The following is a 25636-nucleotide window of genomic DNA, read 5'->3' on the forward strand; positions in this document are numbered from 1 at the left end:
TTCTTTGAAACACTCTGATGGGGTATGACCATCTTTGTTATTTAAGCTCTGATACCCACGAGAAATTTAAGGTCTGTTTTCAGTGAGTGTCACTAATCTAGATGAAGATTTTGAAATTATGTTGAGTTTGAAATCACAAATAAGATAGTTAGAAGGGGGCTAGGAGGGTGTCGTGGCGTAACCCTTTCGACGCTCAAGTCAAGAACTGAGGATATATGGAGAGCAGTTAAAGGTGCTGCTGAAAATAATATAGTGAATGAATTATCATACGCTCAAACCTGATATATATGAGAGAATATATGAGCCTTTGATGAACCTGTCTTCCACTTGAATTAGATATGGACCAAGAATAATGGGACCCTTGACGGGCATGTCTTCCGTGGAGTATCAAGCTCAATTTGTATTTGATCAATCCAATTCTTAGATATTGAGTCAAGTAATTAAAATTGGATTCTATTTTCAATTACTTATGGGATTAAGATCAAAATAGGCCCACATATTTTCAAACCCATTATTTTTTTGTCTCAATATATTTATTGAGGTGGTCATTCATTTACGTTATTCGTGAGGTGAGTAACAACTTTCAAGATCTACTTGTAGGAGTAAAAACATATTCACAATTTAAACAACGATCTACTTTCATAAGTATACTAGCTTAAAACCACAGGTATATTCCATTTTGCATTCATATACTTGAAAATTATTTATCCTCCTGGTTGGTTTAATCGGCCTCGTGTAAAGACTATTCCTAAATTAATAATAAGATAAATGTGCCCTTAATTGAATCATATACTTATTTACCAAATTTGAGTGTCTTATATTTGCCAGCATGCATGCGTTGAAGAGTAAAAGTAATTGTCAATAAAGTATCATGTTTGAGCTTGGTTCGTTTAAGATTGATAAAAACTCGAGCTTTTATCACTAGGTTCGAGCTCGACTTGTCTCGAAATTATTAATCTCGTTAAAAGCTTGTTTATCAAATTAATCAAGCCGGGCTCTAGTTTGTTTTATTAATAACTCGTTTATCATGTTTAACAAGTCTGGCTTTAGCTCTTAACGTCGAGCTCGAGCTCGCAAGCCTTTTTTAACGAGCATGTTTGCGAACTCACGATCCTTAGACTTGAGGTTGATTTGATTAAATTTTCGAGCTCGAGTTCGTCTTGATATGATTAACAAATGAACTTAATCGAGCTTTTTATCGAGCCGAACTACGAATAGCTCACGGACGATTTGATTCTGTTTCTATGTATCAGTAAAAGCAAGTGGGGGACCAATTTAATGAAGGGGCACACCTATGTTGAACAAATTTCTAACTTGATGTGCTATGTTTCAAAAAAATCATTTTTCGTCCACTCAAAACGAAACGTTACAGATATCTGGTTAGGGGTGCAAGCCGACTCAGGGCACAAGCACTTGACTAGAGATCAAATTTTGAAGAACTTGAACGTGTAAATATTTCAAGAACTCGAAGGTTTTATTTTATGTCTGTATATGATTACCCGCTAACTCAAAACACCTGCACAAAAACTGTCAATCATTCAATAAACTCTTCCTTTGAACCAAGCGTGTCCATAAAAAAACACGTATACAATGCGACAAGCAACCCACCCCCGACGATCAGCCGACCGAAGCACTAAAATATTAGATTGGAGAACATATTGAATTCGAACACAGTTCACAAACGTTGGCAGCAGAAACAGCACGAGACATGTAACAACACGTAGAAAGAGAAGTGAGAAAAATGCTGACCACAGAACAAGAAGAAGCGCATTGAATGCGAATCAGAGGCAGAACATTTAATGAGCCTCGTCTCATCTATCTCTCTTCCCTTCAATGGTGAAAGGACATGCCCTACATTCATTACACACAGTGTCATCTATCTCATGATCAATCGACATACACGTACACGGATATATGTATGTATAGATCGAGAGGAAGGGCATGTGGGTATTAATGGAGGAGGGTACGCACTGCAATAAAGGCAGAAGCCCTTGATTTTCCTGTCCCGGTTGAATTCAAAGCTCTCTCCCATCATTTCTTTCTTGGAATTTTGTAATTTGAAATCACACCCATGTCTGGTTTTTGGGGTTATTTCATCGCCTCAATTTAACATACTTGAGGTCACTAAATTTTTTAAAATCAAATATGTATGTGAATCTTGTCCATCCAAATCATATGAAGACAGTTAGCTTATGCTTGAGAAGAAGCGGCAATCTAATTTATTACTCATTTGATTTTGGTAATTTTCGTAGATATCGATTTTTCAGTACAACTTGATTTTATTAGGTTAAATTTTGTTTTAAATTTTAAAATAAAACTTCAAAATTTTAACTTTTCACGATAATTTAGTTATTTTGGATACTAGTTAAAATAATCAATTTTAATTTATTTCTATTTAATTTAGTTTTTATGAAAATTTTGGCCCGTTCATGTTTATTATTCATTGTTGTTGTTTTAGTTATTGGCAGGGTTTTTTATTATTATTATTATTATTATTAATGTATTATAGCTCCTATTGTTAATAATTCATTTTTTATACTTTTATTTTATAAATATTGTTTATTATTTTATTTTATACACATTATTATTATTATTATTGTTGTTGTTGTTGTTGTTGTTGTTGTTGTTGTTGTTGTTGTTTATTTTTAAAAACATTTTTTTGTTTTTAAAAATAAATACGAAAACGTAATTCTATCAACTAGAAAGTGATAATGTAATAGTATAGATTTATATGAAAAAAGTTTCGCATATTTATTGTCTAATAATTCTATTTTAAAGGAATTGTATTCACGTTTTCTAACCTATCGGTTTTTTTTGGGTGCTTGGGAAGGTCCAGTCAGTTGTATGACATTGTCTGCTTTTCTACATTCCACACTTGTCTTTTTATTTTAGAATAATTTACACGGCTTTATTGTTAAAATAAATATAAGAAGTCATTTAATCAAATTAAGATATTTTTTTAGATAAGGCTTTCGGAATTTTTATTTGGAAATAATTTAGGTTGTATTTGGAATCATGAATTCGAAGTTATGGTTTACATCCATTTGTTTGTTTGTGCAAATTCACTTAATAATTAATTTCAAATACTGAATACTTTTTTTTTGAGTCATTGTAGTGTTTTTAAGAAATTATTCTCAATATAAAATCATTTTAAATCGTATCTCAAATATTATTTCAAATCTAAATCATTCAATTTAAACACAATTTTATGAAATTTTGACCATATGGATTTTTCTTTATGAAACATATGTGAAATATATACATCATTATTTTCAAAATTGAACCGGACCGGACAGTTTGACTGGAAATCGGTCATAGGTTCGATTCAGTCCAAACACTATAAAAAACCATTTTAACTATCCAAACTTATCAAAAAATCGGTCGGACAAGTTATGAACCGAAAAACGTGTTAAGTTAATGTTTAATTTTTTTATAAAAACATTAATCTTTATTTTAAAAATATTAAATTTAATATTTCGTTATATATATAAAAATATTATTTGAAATTTAAATTTCGTTAAAATATTATTTTAATAATATTAATTATTATTGATATTTTGAATACATGGGTATAGTTATTTAAGATAAATTAAAAGTAATATAAAAATATATGATATTATGAGATTCCTAGCGACCGTAAAAATAATCATATGTTTGATTGGGTCGATATAATTCATATATATAATTATAATCAAATATTTGATAGATTGTATATATTTTATATCAATAAAATTATTTTTTAATTAAAAAAAAAACAAATTATAAATTACAACCTTAGCCATTATCGTTTATATCAACAGTTCGTTAGCAATTCAGTTCTTTCCCTGCACGAAAAAGCTTCGAGTGGTCGCATCAATGGAAGGATCAGGCGGTGCAATCCCAGAAACTCACGACTGTGTGATTAAGCTGGTAGTTTTGTTCAATCGCCAAATAATTGGAAAGTTTCGATAAAATTTAGTACCAACTAAATGAGACAATCCAGCGTTTGTTTTAGCTCGTTTTGCCAGTTTTGTGTTTGGATTTGATTATTGTGTTTGCTTGCAGAGAGTGACCCAGCGGAGGCGAAAAGAGAAGGTTACGATCGGATGCGGAGCTGGTTTTGGAGGCGATAGGCCAATCGCCGCATTGAGATTGCTCCAAAGAGTGAAAGAGCTGGACTATCTAGTACTTGAGTGCTTAGCGGAGAGAACGCTCGCCGAGCGTTACTGCACGATGCAACTTGGTGGCGAGGGCTACGATCCCCGAAGTGTGTAATTTTATGTTCCTCGTGATGGTTACCGATATTTTTGTGACATTCAACGTTTGAGGAATGTTTTTGCCTTTAGCTTTGTACTTTCTGTCATTTATCGATATTGTTGAAGCGACCATATTTGCGGTTGAAGGAAAACCATTAATAGAATGGGGATAAACGGACGAAGGAAATTAAAAAGAAGTGCGTAACTCAAACCTCGCTAATATGGCAAAATGCCTTTGCTTGAATTTTCTGATAAATTAGACTGGAATTTGCAAGATACAGCTATTGTGCACCTATTTTGCATGTGGGATACAATTCATGGGAAATAAAGGCGGTTAACAGAAACATAATGTACAAATTTGAAATGGAAAATGTTGTGGATCGTCCTGACACTATGATACCGATCTTGAACTTTGTGTCATTCAAATGGAGCTATAGGTATCCTGGTGTTATTTGTTATGATGCATTGCAGCAAAAGCTTAACCCTGTTTTTTACTGTATATTCGCTGAAAGTTATCAATTTCCAGTTTCCGAGTGGATGCAGTTGCTTCTATCTCTGGCTGTGGAACGAGGAGTCTGCATTATTACCAATATGGGTGCAAGTGAGTACAGAAAGAGCTATCAATAATTTTCCATCAATGGGTAGCATCCATACTGTTGGCTTTCCTCATCATTATTATGTTAATGATATTCAATGCTTTGAACTTCTCTTGCTTGTATAAATATTATCATTTTTTTCCTTACCCATGAGAAGAGAATCCATATGGTGCTCAGCAAGAGGTTTTGAACATTGCTAGCAAGCTGGGGTTAAATATAAGTGTTGGCCTGGCTTATCAATCATCTGTTTCGAATATAGGTATTCTTCGATGTCGGGAGAAGATAATAAATCAATTCCTGTGAAACAAAATTAGAGTTAATTATATTCTTTTGGATGCATCCAGGCCTGGATGATCACCTGAAATATGTTGATAGAGTAAGATTTTGGAACTCATTAATTGCGTCTCTCAAGGGCATGGTTGTATCATTCATATCTGATGTTGTGAGCTTGCAATTTGTGTGGCGCCTGTGAACTCTGTTTCACCTTTTCCTGCTGCTGAATGCTGATCCATGTAGGATGTCAGTGTCTATCTTGGGGCAGCTCCTTTAGTTGAATGCCTCGAGAGGTACACACCAGATGTAATAATTACTTCTCGTGTTGCGGATGCGTCTTTATTCTTAGGTCCGATGGTATGGATTTAAATCATACTTTGATATATTCAATGTTCTTCAGTGGAAAAGAGTTTTTTCTAATTTGTTTCACAAACTTTGACTTGATAAATGCTTTTTCGGTTTGATCAGGTATTTGAACTGGGATGGAACTGGAATGAGCTGCACCTCCTGGCACAAGGTTCTTTGGCAGGCCACCTGCTGGAATGTGGTTGTCAACTCACCGGGGGTTATTATATGCATCCAGGTGATCTTTTGCTATGGAACCATGTGGTGATGTAAATATTCAAGTGCACCGTTAAGCTTTTTTATAATAGAAAACATTGTTTGACAAAAGATTGGTGTAAATGTTCTGTTTCAGGCGATAGATATCGAAACATGTCTTTCCAAAACTTGCTTGATTTATCTCTTCCATTTGCGGAAGTTACTTTTGATGGGACTGTATCTGTAGCAAAGGCAGAAGGCACCGGTGGGGTTATAAATTTTTGTACTTGTGCTGAACAGCTTCTATATGAAATTGGAGATCCCAGTGCTTATATAACTCCAGATGTGGTAATTTAAGTTGCCTATTGTATTTTTTCTAAAATCCAGCGTATGGGTGGAATAAATGATCATAGACACTGTTCTGTAAACAGATTATAGACATTCAAAATGTTACATTTCAACCATTGTCCAATAGCAAAGTCCTCTGCTCAGGAGCAAAGCCTTCTGTTGAACCGGTACCTCAAAAGTTGTTGTGCCTGGGATCAAAGGTAATCTCCCCTCTATCTCCCATAAAAGGTGTATAAACAAGCTAGTTCCTCATGCGCACACATAGTACTGTACCTTAGTGTTTGTTTGATATTAAAGATATGAATTTACCGCACGGTACGTTTACTCTATTTAGTTATCCAGTTTTGGTGGGTGAGGTCTTAAGCCGTTCTCTCAGTCACAAAGTTCTGACGAACATCTTTTGTTCAATCTGGATATCAATCTCCGTGCAGTTGTCTTTCTTGGTGGTTATGTCCCCTACTTGAGAAGATTAAAACATTGTTTTTTTCTTTCTTATGCCATTCCTATCCTGTTTTCAGGATTCTGGGTGGAAAGGTTGGGGAGAAATATCTTATGGAGGTCATGAATCTATACAACGTGCTAAAGCTGCTGAATTTCTGGTAAATAGTTTCCTAGAAATCAACATAACCATGTTCTTCTATTGCAAAAGGATGATTTAATATTTTACTGCCAAATCTACTTCGTGAATGGATTTATCATCTGGCACGTTGCAAAGGCAAAGATGTTGACTTTTAATTTCCAATTTGGTTCTTAATCAGTCAGACATGATTTATACAAACTCTACCTGATTTAACCTTTTGCATCAGGTTAGGGCTTGGATTGATGAAATATATCCTGGTATAAGCAGCTGCATTTTTTCATATATTATTGGTCTGGATAGCCTGAAGGCATCGAGCATCGATGATACATTCCCAAAGAACATTAAAGATATTAGATTCCGGATGGATGGCGTGTTTGAGAAAGAGGAGCATGCAGTGCAGTTTACAAAGGAGTTTACGGCTTTGTACACCAACGGCCCCGCGGGTGGCGGTGGCATCAGGTCATTTTCAAGATACTGCATCATCTCAAATTTTATCAGAAAATCGGTTTGAACTGGATCTTTCGTCATTACCAGATGTTTACTAATATAAAAATGCTTGCTTGGTTGTTTATTGTGATACAGATTCATAATCAAATGAATAACCTGAAAAACCATATATATCAAGTCATTATTAACTAAGATGTAGGAGGTTTGTTTTTGCAGAATGTTTGTTGTGAAATGATAATTGTAAAGTCAAAGCTGCAGGCATGCTGTTACTTGATTGTTTCTTCATCGTTTTGAATCTTGTTCGCAATCTAATTTTTACTTTGAATTTGATATATTAATTTCTAAACATATGTTTTATAATTTACTATTTCTGTTGATAATTATGCCGTTCACTTTCTTAATGCAGCACTGGATGCAGAAAAGAAATTTTCCTCGAAAAAGGATTGGTACCTCCCTTTTCTCTATGTGTGAGCATAATTGGGGGCTTGCATGTGTTCCTATTTAACTAGTTTTTGAGAGGTGGTGTCGTTGTTTTTTTTATGAAACTGATGAATTCAGTTTTACTGCTTCAGAAGTATCTGCTCCTTTACATCCTTGGACTTCTCACCTGATGGAGCGTTACCTGTTCCAGCATAATTCATGCATCATTAATTATCGATCTTCATAATTTCCCCTGTGGTTTTTGAAATATTAAAAACAAAAGTGATGAACATATTTTATAGTTTAAGGAACCCATTGAAGAAAGCATTAGCCATGACACTCCTCGGCAGGCTAATATAGCCGTAGAGCCACTAGTAATGATGATAACTGATTTGAACATAGTTGAAGATGTAGAAGATTAGTTATTGTACCTGTTGCTAACCACTTGGATGGTGTTTTAGGGGAGATTGTGGACCCTCGTGTATCAAATCTGCGTTTACTTGTATTAGCTTAATTATTAGTTAAAGTAGCAGTTAAGTGGTTGTTAGTTGGTTAATAGATAACAGAACAAACAGTCGTGTATATAACTTCATGTACAGAACTTTTAATGCATTCAGTAAAATCAGAAGGGAAAACTTTTCCCCCATCTCTCTTTCTCAAGTTTACACTTAATATGGTATCAGAGCATAACCGCTCCGTCCTGATTGAAGATCTCCGATCAAGTCAGAGTGATCGCTGCTCGCATACTCCGACGATCTGATCGAATTCCTTTTCCTTGATTCCATTGATTCAGATTTTTTTTTATCAATTTCTTTTAATGGCACAAGCGATCAGTCATTCTGATGATTCCCTGAGCCCCTACTACATACATCATTCCGACAATCCAGGACTTGTTCTCGTCTCGCAGCTACTTACCGGAGATAACTTCGCCTCCTGGTACTGAGCCATGATTATAGCTCTTTCTGTAAAGAATAAGCTTGGTTTTGTTGATGGATCGATTCTCAAGCCTGATAATTCCGATCAGAACTTACTGAATTCATGGAAGAGAAACAATAATATGGTGATATCGTGGATACTCAATTCCGTCTCTAAGGAAATATCAGCCAGCATCATCTTTGCGGAATCAGCCTTGGAGATTTGGCAAGACCTCAAGGATCGCTTCCAACAGAGCAATGGCCCGAGAATTTTTCAACTAAGGCGTGAATTGATCAATCATCATCAGGGCCAAACATCTGTAAGTGTATACTTCACAAAGCTTAAAACTATTTGGGAAGAACTCAACAATTTCAGACCCCAATGTGTATGTGGAAGCTGTTGTGAAGGAATTCGAAAACTGGAATTGCATCACCATGCGGATTATGTGTTAGCGTTTCTGATGGGACTCAATGAGTCTTTTTCACAAGTCAGAAGTCAGATTCTATTGATTGATCCCCTGCCTTCGATCAACAAAGTATTCTCCATGATCATCCAAGAAGAGAGACAACGTCAAATTGGTTCACAAGTTACACCTACATACTCGACTGATGGAATGACATTTGCCATCAAGGGAGAACCAGCAAAATTCACAAGTGGAGAACCAACAAAATTCTCAAATGATAATCTGGGGTCTGCAATCAAAGCTAAACCTCGCGCCAATTTCAGGAGTTATCCGAAAGAGCGCCCTTTCTGCACCGCATGTAACATACATGGTCACACTATGGCTACCTGTTATAAGATACATGGTTATCCACCAGGGCTTAAATCAAAGCCTCGACATCAGATTCCACCCCACGCTCATCAGATTCATCAAGTTTCGGGCACATCAGTCTCTGAGACAGAAACCAATGTTACTGGGAATAACAATGAACACTTTTTCCGAAGCCTGAACAAGGATCAATATGGTCAGCTTATGACCATGTTTTCTGATCATCTATCCTCTACCATAACAAGGCCCGACTCATCTAATACATCACACTCTTCAGGTATATGTCTTTCACTATCTATACCGCATTCTCTAATGTCTTCATCCAGTTGGATAATGGACTCGGGAGCCTCAAGACATATCTGTTCAAATCCTAAAGAATTTATCTCTATGAGACCTATACAGAACTCTGTTGTTACTTTACCAAATCATACACATGATAGTTTTGCATCTTGTGGCGACGTCAAGATAAATGATGCTATGATTCTTCGGGATGTATTATTCGTTCCAGAATTCAAATTCAACTTGTTTTCTGTGGGGTCATTCATTGCTCATAACAAAGTGGTTATAAGTTTCTTCCATGACCAGTTTATGATCCAGGATCTCAGTCTCAAGAAGATGATTGGCAAGGGTAGACGACTGGAGAATCTATATGTTTTGGAAGCTGCCAGTGCCTCTGCATTCCCTACAAACACGGTTTCAGTTGAAGAATGGCACAATCGCCTAGGACATCCTTCCAAAAGGATTTTGGAGTCCTTACAAAGTCGCCTTAACTGTCACAAGGTCACACTTGCAAATATTAAACCATGCTATATTTGTCCTTTAGCAAAGCAAAGAAGGTTAAATTTTGTTTCAAATCATCATATGTCTTCGTCTCCTTTTGATTTGGTGCATTGTGATATTTGGGGACCTTTTAATGCATCAACCATACATAATCAACGATATTTTCTAACTCTTGTGGATGATTGCACACGTTTTACCTGGGTATTCCTAATGCAATCCAAGTCTGATGCTTCACTAGTCTTTTCACGTTTTCATACTATGGTGGAGACTCAATTTAACAGCAAGATTAAGGCCATTCGGACTGATAACGCTAAGGAATTGGCATTCACAGATTTAATTCACACAAAAGGAATGATACACCAATTCTCTTGTGTACAAAGACCGGAACAAAATTCGGTAGTTGAAAGAAAACATCAGCATCTGCTGAATGTGGCGAGATCTCTATACTTTCAATCGAAAGTTCCCATTAAATTTTGGGGTGAATGTGTTCTAACATCAACGTTCTTGATTAATCGAACCCCTTCTCCATGGCTCAACCATAAGACTCCATATGAGCTATTATACAAGAACACTTTTGATTATTCCACTCTCAAAGTGTTCGGTTGTCTCGGTTTTGCTTCCACACTTCATGCGTCTAGACACAAGTTTCAACCACGAGCACGGCAGTGTGTCTTTATAGGATATCCTCCTGGAATGAAGGGTTATAAGATGTATGATATCCATACTTCTGAGATTTTTGTGTCAAGAGATGTGATATTTCATGAGAACATATTTCCTTTTCATTCCATTGAAACATCAGAACCCTTAATTGATGTATTCCCTGATCTTGTGCTGCCCAATCCAGTACTTGCAGACATTCCCTCACCTATTGGCCCCTCCCAGATTGATCCCACTTTGACTATATCCGAGGATATTCCCACTCATACACCTGAGACTCATGTCCGTCCCTCTGAGTCTTCATTCCCACAACCTAATGCACAGATTCGAATTTCTTCCAGGATTTCTCAGCCTCCATCATACCTTCGAGACTATCACTGTAATTTGCTGCTGCAAACTCCACAATCTGAATCCTCTGTTTCATACCCTCTAAGCAATCATCTATCATACAATCATCTATCCCAACAACATAAAGTTTTTGCCCTCAATGTTTCTGCCCAATTCGAACCCCAGTTTTATCAATGTCCTCAGTGGCGAAATGCCATGAAGGATGAATTATCAGCCCTCGAAGACAATTGCACATGGTCGGTTGTTCCACTACCTCAGGGCAAACATACCATCGGATGTCGTTGGGTTTTCAAAACTAAGTATGCATCCAATGGATCGGTCGACCGTTACAAAGCTCGTTTAGTGGCAAAAGGATACACTCAACAAGAGGGTGTTGATTTTTTTGAAACATTTTCACCCGTTGCAAAACTTGCTACTGTCAAAATTCTTCTTGCTCTTGCTGCTGTAAATGGTTGGCACTTGATACAGCTCGATATCAATAATGCCTTTCTCAATGGGGATTTGTTTGAAGAAGTATATATGAACTTGCCACTAGGCTATGCCACGGCACCAGCTTCAAAATCTGCCCCTACTCGATTGGTCTGCAAGCTTAATAAATCCTTATATGGGCTCAAACAAGCCTCTCGACAGTGGTATTCAAAGTTCTCCCATGCTCTCCTTAATTTTGGATTCACTCAATCCAAATCAGATTACACTTTATTCACCAAAGGAGCAGACTCCTCTTTCATCGCATTGCTTGTATATGTTGATGATATCATCATCGTTGGGCCTTCTGAACATGTAATCAGTTCCCTCAAAACATTTCTCAAAACTCAATTTAAACTAAAGGACTTGGGCCCTTTAAAATACTTCTTAGGCTTGGAGATTGCTCGTTCTAAAGCTGGAATATCTCTATGTCAACGTCAATACACACTCCAACTCTTGGAAGACACTGGTTTCCTTGCTGGAAAGCCTACCAATACTCCCATGGATCCAACTATGCATTTGTCTGCTGGTCAAGGAGATTTAATTGCAGATGCTGCGATTTACAGACGCCTCATTGGTCGTCTTTTGTACCTCACTATATCACGTCCTGATATCACATATGCTGTCCATAAGTTGAGTCAATTTGTTGCTCAACCTCGTTCAGCACACTTGACAGCTGCTCACCATTTACTCCGTTACCTTAAATCATCTCCTGGCCAAGGCATCTTCTTTTCTGCTTCTTCATCCATTGAGGTTAAGGCTTTTTCGGATGCTGATTGGGCATCCTGCCCCGATACTCGTCGTTCCGTCACGGGCTTCTGCGTCTTTCTTGGTGATTCTCTTATATCTTGGAAGGCTAAAAAGCAGACCACTACTTCTCGTTCTTCGGCTGAAGCCGAATACCGTGCACTGGCAGCAACCACGAGTGAACTAGTTTGGATATTACAGCTGTTAAAGGATTTCCATATTACTTTGTCTTCTCCAGCTACCATTTTCTGTGACAATCATGCTGCCATCCACATTGCTACCAACCCAATATTTCATGAACGCACCAAACATATTGAAATCGACTGTCATTTTGTGCGAGAAAAGATCGGTGCTGGAATCATCAAGCTTCTTCCCGTACGCTCAAATTTACAACTCGCGGACATGTTCACGAAGCCATTACCTTCTTCTTCACTGTCTACTCTCATGTCCAAGATGGCCATAAAAGACATATATCGTCCATCTTGAGGGGGTGTATTAGCTTAATTATTAGTTAAAGTAGCAGTTAAGTGGTTGTTAGTTGGTTAATAGATAACAGAACAAACAGTCGTGTATATATCTTCATGTACAGAACTTTTAATGCATTCAGTAAAATCAGAAGGGAAAACTTTTCCCCCATCTCTCTTTCTCAAGTTTACACTTAATAACTTGCGATATAAGCTTGTCATTTTTATGATCACTCGCATGTTTTTACTAGGCAGCATCATCAACGTAGAATTGGATAAATACGTTGTTTTGGTCATTCAGGTAGATCGTAAACACGTCCATTGGCAAATAGGAGCGGCAAGGAACAACACATTCAACTCAACCGATCAGAAAACCAGTATCTCATCACGTGCAACGCAGAAGCATACTTATAATGAACCAAACTTGCAATGTATCAAAAAAGGAACCACTGACAATTTGAGCAAAGAATCGTCATATACAGAACCTCAGCTCTCTGCTGCCCCATCTGGCATAAAGATTCCTCTATACACCGTAGCTCATTGCAGGGCCGGTGACAAAGGAAATGATCTCAACTTCTCCGTGATCCCGCATTTTCTACCTGATGTCGAGAGGCTAAAGGCTATCGTGACACCAACATGGGTAAGAAAAGTCGTCTCGACTCTTTTAAATCCATCTTCTTTTCTTGAACAAGATGATATAGATAGAAGAGACAAGTGGGCCGATGAAAATGTCAGGGTGGAGATTTACGAAGTTAAAGGGGTTTGTTCGCTAAATGTTGTGGTACGTAACATTCTGGATGGAGGCGTAAATTGCTCCAGAAGAATTGATAGACATGGAAAGACCACATCTGATGTCATACTAAGCCAGAAGGTCGTGTTGCCGCCATGATAAACCGTTTGGGTACCTTTCTATGCTTGCCATTAGCCACTTTCATTTCAAATTCGCGTCTCCGACTCACATTAATTGTCTGGCGAGCATGAATCATTAAAAGATTCATATTGATGTTACATTCGAGTTGCGAATCTTTCTTTTTATTTTACTATTAGAAATAGATACAACATAAAACATAGATCAGTTAGCCGATTGAGTTCAACCTACTTTGATTTTTTTTATGTGGGATAAAGCATGGATTACATGAATTTGGATGACGACCTTTGTATCTTCAATGGGGTATTTCCGTTACCCCTACTTCAGGATCTTATTTACCCAATTACCCGTAATAATCCATACAAAATATTTTGGGTCAACTGTCTTTGAATTCCATCCCCTTTAGGTTTTATGTACATTCACTTGAAAATGGTAATCTACGTTGACAAGTGAATAAATGCGACATAAATGATAAGAAAATACTCCCGTTCACCAATTTTTCTATCTATAGGTGTTAAAAGACGTTCAGGCATATCAATTAAAAGAGGCACATATCAGATATTTTATATCATGCAATCACATGATCTAATGTATAATATTTCATGGCATAGAGCGGAAAAGTTTCAAATAATCCGTAAGGTATCAATCCAATGATGCATTTAAGGGTGAATATTTAATAATACTTGGTGTAAAATAGATTGATGAGATTCAAGTGAATTGGCCTATCCGAATCGACCATAAACTACAGCACTTAACCCCAAATAGCTAATGGAGTAAATTTCAAAGGGTATTTTTCCCGGAGTCGGATCATCAGCCTATTTTCTCTCCACTTTAAGTGGATTCTCACAGCATTTAATAATCTTTACATTCCTTCACAACAATGGGATCTCCAATCACGTGTCATCAATACCCTTCAAACTTCAATTTCCATCCATTCCAAACTGAAAAATCAGAAAGAAAAGTTAACAAATCTCTCTGTTTTCATCTTCCCGAAGCAGATTATTTCATTTGTATGGATGCCAATGGCTAAGAGTTGGGAATATTGTTTAGAATTGTTCTTCTGAGGGAAAAATATATACGAAGTGCAGAATAGAAGAGGAAAGGAGATGGCATCAACATTTACAGGAACATTGGATAAGTGCAAGGCTTGTGACAAGACTGTTTACTTTGTCGATCTGTTGTCAGCAGATGGTGCAACTTTTCATAAATCTTGCTTCAAATGCAGTCATTGTAAAGGCACTCTTGTGGTAATATAATATATCCCCGACTACCTATCTCACGATCATATACTGTGTCTTGTATTATACAAGGACGAGCAGAATCTTTGCTTCTTCAAATCAAGAAAATTATTATTTTTTTAAATGTCATGTGTATCCCATCAAAATATCTTTGCTCGTCTTTGTATGTTGGCTAGTTCGACTCTACCCTTCGGACATTGATCCAATGATATACAGTGAGTTACACATGATTTTTCTTGTTGAGCGATGCACTGAGCAACGTGAAAAATCAGATGTGTTTCGTATTACACCATTGGATGAAAGCTTATAGCAATATCCTCGGGGTATGATCGAATAAAACATGTTTGTCATTGCAGATAAAACTTCCTAGATTGATGGTTAAGATGCAATTTTCTCATTTTATTATTTTTGTTCATTAAAAGATGATTTTTTTTGGGATTTTTGTGGCATGAAAAATTGAAAATTGTAATGTTTATGCTGGCAATGCTCGACGGCAGATGAGTAACTATTCCTCAATGGATGGAGTCCTGTTTTGCAAGGCTCACTTTGAACAACTATTCAAGGAGTCGGGAAATTTTAGCAAGAACTTTCAAAATGGTAAATGAATTGCATCCTCTTTTCTAAGCATGAAGGAGTTTATATCATCTGATTGCTGATTTTTATATTATCATTTGATTTAAACTTTTCTTGCGTTTTCACTTACATTTTTTTTCTTGGGCCATTGATGATCGGTCTTCATTTACACAGCAAAATCGGACAAGGACAATTCCACGGTATGTTCCCTACACAAGATTCGATTAGTCGTCTAATGTATAAAATCATCACAAGTAGATAATATAAAAACAAAAATATTCGACTTTCGAATACAGAAATATTAGTTTACGGCGACGATTTTGGCGAATTTGTGAGAGATAATTGTTATATGGTATTGAATCATGCAGTCAAAGGCACCAACCAAGGTCTCCGCCATGTTCTGTGGAACCCAAGACAAATGCCCTGCTTGTCACAAAACCGTGTACCCATTTGAAAAGGTTTGACAATTTAATATTTACTAAGTTATCGTTTGGTTCGTGATATGACACAAATAGTATGAAGATAAATAATATTTTTTAATAATAAAATATATAAAAATGATGATTAACATAATGTTTGATTTGATTGATTAAATCTGAGATAATGTGATATTTTTGTCTATTTGAAAATATTTATAATATTATTTATTAAGGGTAATATTGTAATTTCAACTCAATGATTTGATTGATCTGAGATAAATGATTAATGATTTGATTGATATGAGATAAATGATTAGTAGTTGGATAAATAATATGGTGTATCAAACATGAGATTAGATTGGATAAAAATATGAATAAATAATACAGCGAATTTAATATTTACTAACATAAGGCAAAAACTTGTGTGAGACGGTCTTACGGGTCGTATTTGTGAGACAGATCTCTTATTTGGGTCATCCATGAAAAAATATTATTTTTTATGTTGAGAGTGTTACTTTTTATTGTGAATATGGGTAACGTTGACCCGTCTCACAGATTAAGATCTGTAAGACAGTCTCACATGATACCCACTCCTAACATAATTAGTAAAATTACATGGACAAAATTTGAATTCTTATAAAAAATCTCTTTAAAAAATTTATATGTCATTATAAATATTTTTTACATGTAAATTCTACATAAAAACACCCGTGTTATGATATTTCTTACGTAAAAAAAAATTGATGAAGGCTCATATAATCTATATAAACATGAATAAAGAAAAATTTTACTATTTAAACCAGAACGTTTATTTAGAGGTTTATAACACAAGATTGCTAAAAAAAATAGGTGACCATGGAAGGAGAATCATTCCATAAGCCATGTTTCAAATGTGCTCATGGGGGCTGTCATCTTACGCACTCATCATATGCTGCTTTGGATGGAATCCTATATTGCAAAGTTCATTTTCAGCAACTCTTCATGGAGAAAGGAAGTTACCAACATGTCCTCGATGCAGCCAGTAACAAGAAAAGTGTCATGGAGCCGGTCGAACCCACGGGGAACGAAGTGGAAATCAATGAACACGAACAGTCGAACGCAAACAACGAGAATGGTCCCGATTCAGATCATGAGGAGGCACATGAATAATCTTAAGAATGGTTAATTGAACTTGTCAACAAATTTTATAGATTTATTTATAATTTTGAGTATTTAGTTTATATTTCTCAATTCATTGTAAAACGTTATTTCTTTTTGGTGCAATTCATAATTTGGTGAAATCTACTTGTATTTGTCTAATTTATCATAGCTTATGGTTCATTTCAGAAACGCATGCCACTCTTCAGAGAAGTTAATAAATATTATATATATTTATAAATCTCAAAAAAATAATTATTATAATTATATATATATATATACATATACATATATATAAATCTCAAAGAAATAAAAGTCGCAATTTTTTCTTTTTAATATTATTGGCTGGTGATTATCGATATTCAATTCTCTTGCGAGAGACCAAACGTGGAGCTGAGGCGTCATGTACGGAAAACTCGGTCGTAAGGCGGCCTTCGCAACCGCGATGATCAGCAACACCAGCCGCTCCTCCGTCCACGGGTGCTGTAATGGGTTGCGCAGAGTTTATCCTATGACTAATGTCCACGCGGCGCCTACTCGAAGCCCTTTGGCTCCCGCAAGTAGAACTTTTAACACGGATGCCCGTACCTCATTTTTTCTTTTTTTCTTTTTTTATTTTTTGTACTTCTAATTCATGATCCATGGAAATTTTTATAATTCCTTATTTATTCATTTAACGTATTGTTATTATCATTTAGTAATTTGCGAGCTCTTATGTTTGGATTCGAGTCTCGAGAGGTTGATGTGTACATCAAGAATTGCGAGATAATCAATCAATTATCTAACTTTTGCATTTTTATGTCAATCGGGAAGAAGCTTTTGCTTGGAATATGCGTGAAATGGAGTTGGGCGATTTTTACTAAAAGTTGGATCTTTAATTTGGTTATGTAGCTTAAATTTGTTAGTTTCTTCAGTAATAACTCAACTGCGGACTGCCTCTTCTGAATGTGACTGAGTATGTGTTCATAGTGACTGAAGATGTACAGTGAAGTAAACATATCCAGTGCTTCTTAGGTCTCGGATTTTAGTTTCTTTCCTCTTTTTTGTTCTTTTTTATTTTTTTTGAAATCACTGTTGCTAGAGGCACAAATAGGCATTATATCGCAGAGCCTGGATGCAAAGAGCATTGACTTGTGAGGTCCTTGAGAGACAAAATATTATAATCTAAACAGAATTTTTTTTTTTTGTGCAAATTCATTAAGTTTTAATATGATGTTTCCTTGCATATCACCTTCCCTGAATTTAGAACTGCCTTGAAGGGTATATTGAGCCTCTAAAGCGCACTGAATCTCGTGCTTCATAACCAAGAGGCATGCTTCATCGAAGGGTTGACTTTGACACGCGTTTGGGTGTAATCACCACATCTCTCAGTGCCTTGAACCTATTAAGACGCCTTATGTCTTTTAGAAACTCTGTTTGGGGTTATTTAATAGTTAGGAAAATGTGAAGTTGTGACTTCTAAGATTCAATGAAAATCTTTCGCAGCTTTAGTGGTCAAAGAGGGGTCCGCTAAGATTATTGATGGAAATTCAGTGGCCAGAGACATCAGAGATGAAATAGCTACTGAAATATCAAAGATGAAGGAATATTCAGGGGTTGTTCCTGGACTGGGAGTCATTCTTGTTGGGGACCGAAAAGATTCTGCAACTTACGTAGAAAACAAGAAGATAGCCTGCGAAGCTGTAGGAATAAATTCCTATAATGTGCACTTACCTGAAGACTCCTCAGAACAAGAAGTCCTAAAGTATATCTCAGTGTTCAATGATGATCCTTTAGTCCATGGCATTCTTGTTCAGTTGCCTTTACCTTCTGTAAGCCTCTAAAACCAATCGTCCTTTGTTCTTTGTGAAATTTTTGTGAGTTGTGATACAAGAATGTGACTGTATTTTAAACACTAAATAAATCCCAAATCCTTTTTTGTGAAATTTTGAGGATAGTGACATTGATTACGAGCAAGCATGCCTAAATTTCTTTTAGACGCCTACTCAATAAGCCGTAGAGTCCTATATTATATCTGCCTCATATTTTGTATTTATGTCTGCTTGCTGTTGTCTAAGAAATTAAAAGACACCATGCTTTGAATCTCTAATTAGCTTGATGCAAATCTTCTCTCACCATTTGTCGTTGATATTTGGTTTATACAAGGTGGTTTAATTTCTGGAGTGCTAGCTTTAATAACAAATTTATCCATTTATTATAATTCACCTTCTCATCGAGCATGGATATTTATGCTCATTCAAATGAGTTTTCTGTTCTGTTACTGTTCTTAACATCATAATGTGTGTCTCCAGCATATGAATGAGCAGAATATATTAAATGCTGTTCACATTGAAAAGGATGTGGATGGACTCAACCCGCTGAACATTGGTCTTTTAGCCATTTTAGATAGAGAACCTTTATTTGTTCCATGTACCCCCAAAGGATGCATAGAGTTATTGCATAGATATGGTGTTTCTATCGAGGGAAAGAGGGCTGTTGTAGTTGGCAGGAGTAATATAGTGGGATTGCCTGCTGCTCTTCTTTTGCAAGTATGTACTTTCTTTATTCATTAAACACTAAACAATATTTCTGTAGATGCAACTTGATAGTGATACCCAAATATATTACTTGTTCTGGTAGAGGGAATATGCCACAGTCACTGTCATTCAGCCAGGAACAATAAATCCCGGGGAGATGACTAGAGAAGCTGATATTTTAATCTCAGCCGTGGGTCAGCCACACATGGTTAAAGGTAGTTGGATCAAGCATGGTGCGGTTGTCATTGATGTTGGAATTAATCCCGTTGAGGTAAGAAACCTTTTTGCAGGTCTTCTTTTTATCAATCCTGCTTTCACATGTAGTTCAATAGTAAAAGATTGTTGTACTTATACCTTCAAACATGGTAGGATAATAGTAGCCCACGAGGCTATCGAATGGTGGGAGATGTGTGTTTCGAGGAAGCAAGCAAAATTGCTTCAGCTATCACCCCAGTCCCTGGTGGAGTTGGACCGATGACCATAGCAATGCTTCTCTCAAATACACTTAGCTCAGCCAAGAGAGCTAATAAATATTTCCAAAATGGGAACAGATCTGCCAATGCTATCAAGAACTGGAGCACTGTATGGTCCGAAACAAACTGTAAAACTGGAGGAACAAAGAATTGGTAATAGATAGGGGTTCACCAAACCCCCTGCTATAGCGTTGCGGTGTTTAATTGAAGAAGGGAATTTGGTGTCAACCATGAAAAACTTGCAAAACGACCAACAAACTGACAACCTGGTCGACTGGATTAACTACTGGTGTTTCGTTCTTCATCCCTTTTATCATGGATGTCAATACTGGCTATGCATATTGTTCAGAAGACGATCTATCAATAGGCCGCACCTGTTCTAAAGCAGCTTGCTGAGTTTGACAGTGCATACATGGTGAAATCCATGACTGAAACATAGCATCCAGGTTTGGATTTTAGTTGCAGATTCTTTATACAACCGTGAAAGATGGATAAGGAAAATACGAACAAGAGGAAAGAAAGACATAGCCTGAAGTGCAAAAATGTTGATGAAATTGGCCTATGCAGCACGTCAATCATATGAGAATGCGTTTCCAAGCTTGGGGTTTTAACTCCAACATCGAATCTTAAGTATATATTATGATAGGAAAAATATGTCGACCCCCTATTATTTTAGTATATTATGGTTTCTAAACCAATCATTGCCGAAAAATTTAAGGTTCGAATTTAGCTGGAAATAGATATATTCGAGATTGTGCTCGATTCAAAAGGTTCGAATCAAGACTATCTCGAAAGATTCGAACATATTTAAATTATTGTTCGAAAATAAATACTTGAAATACTTTAAATCTATTTATTTTACATGTATTTATATTATGTTAATAAAATATCAAAGTTCGTGAAGGATATCGAATAACATAATTTGACTTGAGTCCATCTTGAAAAAAATTAGAACATATTTGAGTTTGGTTCGAGTTCTATAAATTCGAATTCAGATCAAACATTTTTTGAAAAGTTCATGAATAGACTCTGATCGTTTGAGTCCTTAGTGTTGCCTTTATCCAAATAATTCATCACAAAGTAGTTTCTATATCCTTAAAACAACCCTGAATAGTTTTGGAAAACGAATGTTTTCGTGTTATCCACTTTTTTTAATAAAGAAAAAACCCCGTAATTTTTTCCCACAAATAATGTTGCTGAATAATTTTCTCCTTTTCTTCGTTCCAATTCGAAGGTCCTGAAAGTTTCGGATTTCAAAAATTTATGTGTTCCTCTTGGAATGAAAGAAAAATAAAATATCGTGGAACACGTGACATTTATTTCATGAAAGGCAAAAACTTGTGTGAGACGGTCTCACGGGTCGTATATGTGAGACGGATCTCTTATTTGGGTCACCAATAAAAAAATATTACTTTTTATGCTAAGAGTATTACTTTTTATTGTGAATATGAGTAGGGTTGACCCGTCTCATAAATTATGATCCGTGAGACGGTCTCACATGATACTCACTCTTCATGAAAATGAGAAGCTTTTAATCCAAAAGCAAATGCAAGAAACTGAAACACGAAATATTCCAGCGAGACTGTTTCTTCGCTTGAAACTTTCACGATAAATAATTGGTGCAAATCACAAGCATGGCAACTCGCTTGGACTAAAAGAAAGACACCTCCTTCCGATAAAAGAACAATCCCGACTGCCCTCCATCCGGCAACAACGCTAGGTTTACCAGACCTTCCGCTCCTTCTTCGACGGATAAAGGACCCTGATTGCAAGTCATATGTGTTCGAACAAAACCAGGACAAGCACAGTTGATGCAGAAAGTTGGATATTTTTTAGCCATGATTCTCGTGTATGCAGACAAGGATGCTTTCGAAATCTTGTACGCTGCAACTTGAGTAGGCCATCGTTTTGTTTGCACCGAACCCTCTTCGAAATTCTTGAGGAATTCTTCTATTACTTGGTCTAGTTTCTCTTCTGTGAGGGTTTCTGCATTGCTCAGTATCCCTTTAGCCCATTCATTGGGTAAGAGCTTAAATATCAATGAAAATATGAAGTCAATATCAATTTGGAAAACGAAGTTCGACACTTATTTGAATATCAGTTTGTGTTTGAATATCATAATCGAGACACAGCCGAAGCACAAATACTGAAGGTCAAATTTTTGGCTTTTCGAAATCGTTTAGATCCGAATGATTTGTGATTAGAGTGATGATCAAGTGATGCGTGTTCACCTTCAGATTCCCCAAAATGGAAGACACATTGACAATTCTTGGTGAATGAGAGAGTTGTAGGAGGGGAATAAGTGCTTCTGTCATCCTTTTTGCACCATAATAGTTGGTTTGAATGCAATCTTTTGCATCCCCCAAACTCTCAATAAATTTTCCATTTTTCAGCTCCACTGGTTCTGCCTGTGTGACATCAACAAATCTCATTTACATTTCAAGAAACATATCCAACTAACTAACTATACACACAAACTCGTCGTCCTGCAACCAATCACCTCTCCGTCGGAGAAAACGGAAGCAATGTCTCCGTCTACGAGCTCTGGAATAATTAGAGGGTCTCCCTCTATACATATCCCAGCAGTACCTGCATTATTCACCTGCATATATATACTCCAAAATTTTCAAGAAACACATGCACACCACCAAACCAGAGTTGTATACATCAACAGACAACCAAAATAAATTTAAGAATTTCGCAAAATATTTTAAAACCACTTCAACCACAAATTCTATTTCGGTGTAGATTTTGCATTAAAAAAAAAAACCATATCTAATCCATATAGTACTTGAAATTCATCTTCGAACTTTTTAATGCCTAAAAAATATAGTCATTTCTCTAAAATTAATAATATTGCTGATTTTATGATTTAAAACTATAGATTTATTCTATCAAAAATCTATCTATAAATTAACTTAAAAACTCATAAAAAATTCAGAAAACCCCAAACAAAATTATTTCTTGTCGGAAGATGGAAGTAATACCAAAATATCAAGCTTTCCATGGTTTGTGGTGATGAAATCAACAAGGGAGGCAATGCTAGCAGGGTCAAGAACATCAAGCTGATGAAAGACAACATTATTTGAAAGACCAAACTGCGCCTCAAGCTTTTCTTTAGCTTCAATGCCTCTCTTCATATCCCTTGATGTCAATATCACATGTATTCCTCTTGAAGCTAATTGTTTGCATATTTCAAACCCAATCCCTTTATTTGCACCCGTCACGACTGCATATCTATAAATAATCCAAATATGTCCAAGTTTGAATATAACTATGGAGTGAGTCTCATGTGAGACCGTCTCACGGGTCATAATCTGTGAGACGGGTCAATTCTACCCATATTCACAATAAAAAGTAATACTCTTAGCATAAAAAGTAATACTTTTTCATGGGTGATCCAAATAAGAGATCCGTCTCACAAATACGACCCGTGAGACCGTCTCACACAAGTTTTTGCCTTAACTATGATACTGAAACGGTACCTCGAATCAAGAAATTTATCATGAAATTTATGGTGAAATGTCCAGGAAATAAAGAAAGAAACATTTTAAAAAGAAATCGGTACCTATTTGTCGAGAGGTTTCGTATTTGCTCAGCCATCTGCAAATCATGAAGTGATATCGGGGGAGATTTCGTTATATAATATATATTTTTTTCAAAGAACTAAAAACAAAACAGCGATATTTGACCTTAGTCTAATTGTGACACCTTATTCTATTAAAAATTATTGTGCGCAAATTATTGAATATTTTGCAATTTCTATGTGTTTCTCACTAGGTGCAAAGTTCAACGATCGATAAGTTGGACGTTATATATATATATATATATATATATATTCTTGAATATTAAAAAAATTATTGTGCGTAAATTATTGAATATTTTGCAATTTCTATGTGTTTCTCACTAGGTGCCAAGTTCAACGATCGATAAGTTGGACGTAAAAGATTTAAAGTGTTCTCACTTCTAAATATGCTTCTTAGCTAAGATGTATTCGCATGCAGCGGTTATGGGAACTTACTGTCTTATGTTAAATATTTGTTTTATTTTAAAGTTGGAAAAGATATTTTATATTTCTAATTTTTTTAGAAATTTAATTTCAATTTCAAATCTTGTACCTCTTGGTTATTCCTTTCATTTTTTTGATAAATCAATAAAATTATTTTATAAATCAAATATTGTTGAAAACGGTACAATGATTTATGGTCTTTTCTCTAGTTCTTTACAAAATAATAACACCACCATGCATGTTCAAAGATGTATTAAAAGATGTGTTATAAATTAAGAGTCCTCTATATTATAGCACTAGAGATTGAGACACATCTCCATAGAGATGATTAAAAACTAATGAATAATAGAGTACTTTAGATTTTACTAATTTTATAAAGACTTCTGTAGATTGCATTAAGAGAAAGAAGACTAATAAGTCTAAAAAAGGTGCCAAGAGGAGTACATAAATATTAAAAATCATACATTCATATATTTGTGGTTCAGATATGTAGCTGCTTCATTGATGATTACTCACGATATATTTATATCTACATGCTTCAGAACAAAAACGAAGCACTTCAAGCCTTTAAGGTTTTCAAGGCTGAAGTGGAGAAGCAATGTGAAAAATAAATCAAGATCGTGAGAACTGATAGAGGTGGAGAATATTATGGTAGATACACTGAGAATGGACAGACACCTGGTCCGTTTGCAAAGTTTCTCTATACGTCAAGTTGCTAACGTTGCGCCGCTTGATCTGGTTGGCTAGATTCTATGTTGGAGACAAGGTCGACGGCAGGGAAGTGTAAGACTGATTTCTAAAAGAAACGAGAGAGCACCATCAAATAGACATGAACTCCCTAGACTCATGGGTCTATCAACCTGACATATTAACTCCCAAGCAGGTGCACTATGTACTGTTACAAATATACAGAAATAAAGTTACGCATTGACTAACAACTATAAATATTACCGTGGTTGTAAGCGTTTGATCCTAACAAACAGAGCGATACACATACACTTTTGTTTCTTTTTTAGAAAACTAAACAACACATATTTAAATAAATAAAATATTTTTTCAAAAAAATATGAATTTTTTTGAAAAGATAAATTACCTAATATTTTACAAATAAATAATTTTTTGAAAAAAAATAATTTGACGGGTTCAATAATTTACGGTGATCTATATTTCCAATTATTTAACTTGAACTTGAGCTTCAAAAATAAAAATAAAAAATAGCAGCGTCTGATATTCAAGAATTTGCATATTCCAACTATAATTATCAATCTTTTATTTAATCATATTATAGTAAAAAAAATTAAAAATAAGTGAACCGATACAAATACACCTTTCTATGTTGTTTCAAAAAATAAAACAACATATATTTAAATAAATAAATAAATAATTTTTTTAAAACAACAAAAAGTACACATTTTTTTGAAAGATAAATTACCTAATATTTTACAAACAAAATTTTTTTAAAAAAAAAAAATTATTGACAAGTTCAACACTTTACAGTGATCTATTTTTCGAATTATTCAACTTGAACTTCGACTCTCATTTGTTTACATGCGATTGATTTCAAGTCCAATCTTATTAAATAAGAGATATGTCCAAGTTCTAACAGAAAACAAATAATAATAAAAAAATTAATAACATAAATTTTTTTTTATAAAAAAAATCAAGGCAGCAGCCGCTGCAAGGTTGCAGAAAAAATTATGTAAATATCAAAATGCATAAAATATAGAAAAAATTAGTGCAAATAACCCATAAAGAAAAGTTTTTTTTATTTTTTATTACAACTCACACGGGAAAGGGAGATCGAACCCGAAACTCGTGG

The 25636-nt window shown here is 35.5% G+C and overlaps 4 protein-coding genes across 6 annotated transcripts; 3 read left to right on the forward strand and 1 right to left on the reverse strand.

Annotated features, from left to right (window-relative positions):
- The first annotated feature begins 3806 nt into the window (after positions 1-3806).
- On the forward strand, positions 3807-13751 carry LOC140826607 (uncharacterized). 2 transcript variants are annotated; one of them, XM_073189043.1, is made up of 13 exons: positions 3807-3909; positions 4045-4246; positions 4762-4836; positions 4989-5090; positions 5176-5207; positions 5348-5461; positions 5573-5687; positions 5802-5992; positions 6076-6192; positions 6511-6591; positions 6799-7031; positions 7426-7465; positions 12886-13751. In XM_073189043.1, exons 1-13 carry the CDS (start codon positions 3856-3858, stop codon positions 13471-13473), a joined length of 1944 nt encoding a protein of 647 aa, XP_073045144.1. In that variant the 5' UTR covers positions 3807-3855; the 3' UTR covers positions 13474-13751. The 2 variants fall into 2 exon arrangements, with proteins under 2 accessions (XP_073045144.1, XP_073045145.1); XM_073189044.1 differs by lacking the exon at positions 3807-3909 and having other exon boundaries at positions 4240-4246; positions 4762-4876.
- Positions 13752-14114: 363 nt separating this feature from the next.
- Positions 14115-16976, forward strand: LOC140828279 (LIM domain-containing protein PLIM2b-like). The gene is made up of 5 exons (XM_073191267.1): positions 14115-14699; positions 15188-15287; positions 15438-15463; positions 15632-15721; positions 16532-16976. The coding sequence occupies exons 1-5, from the start codon at positions 14559-14561 to the stop codon at positions 16829-16831; spliced, it is 657 nt and encodes a 218-aa protein (XP_073047368.1). The 5' UTR covers positions 14115-14558; the 3' UTR covers positions 16832-16976.
- A 179-nt stretch (positions 16977-17155) lies between these two features.
- On the forward strand, positions 17156-20610 carry LOC140826608 (bifunctional protein FolD 4, chloroplastic-like). 2 transcript variants are annotated; one of them, XM_073189046.1, is made up of 5 exons: positions 17156-17403; positions 18305-18630; positions 19111-19347; positions 19439-19606; positions 19705-20610. In XM_073189046.1, exons 1-5 carry the CDS (start codon positions 17223-17225, stop codon positions 19963-19965), a joined length of 1173 nt encoding a protein of 390 aa, XP_073045147.1. In that variant the 5' UTR covers positions 17156-17222; the 3' UTR covers positions 19966-20610. The 2 variants fall into 2 exon arrangements, with proteins under 2 accessions (XP_073045147.1, XP_073045148.1); XM_073189047.1 differs by having other exon boundaries at positions 17156-17379.
- Positions 20611-21326: 716 nt separating this feature from the next.
- On the reverse strand, positions 21327-23447 carry LOC140826609 ((+)-neomenthol dehydrogenase-like). Its single transcript, XM_073189048.1, has 5 exons — positions 23377-23447; positions 22796-23045; positions 22309-22410; positions 22040-22216; positions 21327-21837 (listed from the first exon to the last, which is right to left on the reverse strand). The coding sequence occupies exons 1-5, from the start codon at positions 23409-23411 to the stop codon at positions 21460-21462; spliced, it is 942 nt and encodes a 313-aa protein (XP_073045149.1). The 5' UTR covers positions 23412-23447; the 3' UTR covers positions 21327-21459.
- Between the last annotated feature and the right edge of the window lie 2189 nt (positions 23448-25636).

This window comes from Primulina eburnea, chromosome 3, assembly GCF_022965805.1.
Source record: "Primulina eburnea isolate SZY01 chromosome 3, ASM2296580v1, whole genome shotgun sequence".
Lineage (NCBI taxonomy): Eukaryota > Viridiplantae > Streptophyta > Magnoliopsida > Lamiales > Gesneriaceae > Primulina > Primulina eburnea.

Excerpts from the sequence above, each read along its gene's own strand:
- LOC140828279 (XM_073191267.1), top strand. The coding sequence starts at position 14,559 with ATGGCATCAACATTTACAGGAACATTGGATAAGTGCAAGGCTTGTGAC. Across the intron at positions 15,464-15,631 it reads CGGACAAGGACAATTCCACG|TCAAAGGCACCAACCAAGGT; the intron begins GTATGTTCCCTA and ends TGAATCATGCAG. Across the intron at positions 15,722-16,531 it reads CCGTGTACCCATTTGAAAAG|GTGACCATGGAAGGAGAATC; the intron begins GTTTGACAATTT and ends TAAAAAAAATAG.
- LOC140826608 (XM_073189046.1), top strand. The coding sequence starts at position 17,223 with ATGTACGGAAAACTCGGTCGTAAGGCGGCCTTCGCAACCGCGATGATC. Across the intron at positions 18,631-19,110 it reads TTCAGTTGCCTTTACCTTCT|CATATGAATGAGCAGAATAT; the intron begins GTAAGCCTCTAA and ends GTGTGTCTCCAG. Across the intron at positions 19,607-19,704 it reads TTGGAATTAATCCCGTTGAG|GATAATAGTAGCCCACGAGG; the intron begins GTAAGAAACCTT and ends CAAACATGGTAG.
- LOC140826607 (XM_073189043.1), top strand. The coding sequence starts at position 3,856 with ATGGAAGGATCAGGCGGTGCAATCCCAGAAACTCACGACTGTGTGATT. Across the intron at positions 5,993-6,075 it reads CTTATATAACTCCAGATGTG|ATTATAGACATTCAAAATGT; the intron begins GTAATTTAAGTT and ends TTCTGTAAACAG. Across the intron at positions 7,466-12,885 it reads TTTTCCTCGAAAAAGGATTG|GTAGATCGTAAACACGTCCA; the intron begins GTACCTCCCTTT and ends TTGGTCATTCAG.
- LOC140826609 (XM_073189048.1), bottom strand. The coding sequence starts at position 23,411 with ATGGCTGAGCAAATACGAAACCTCTCGACAAATAG. Across the intron at positions 23,046-23,376 it reads CGAAACCTCTCGACAAATAG|ATATGCAGTCGTGACGGGTG; the intron begins GTACCGATTTCT and ends GATTATTTATAG. Across the intron at positions 22,217-22,308 it reads CCGTTTTCTCCGACGGAGAG|GCAGAACCAGTGGAGCTGAA; the intron begins GTGATTGGTTGC and ends GATGTCACACAG.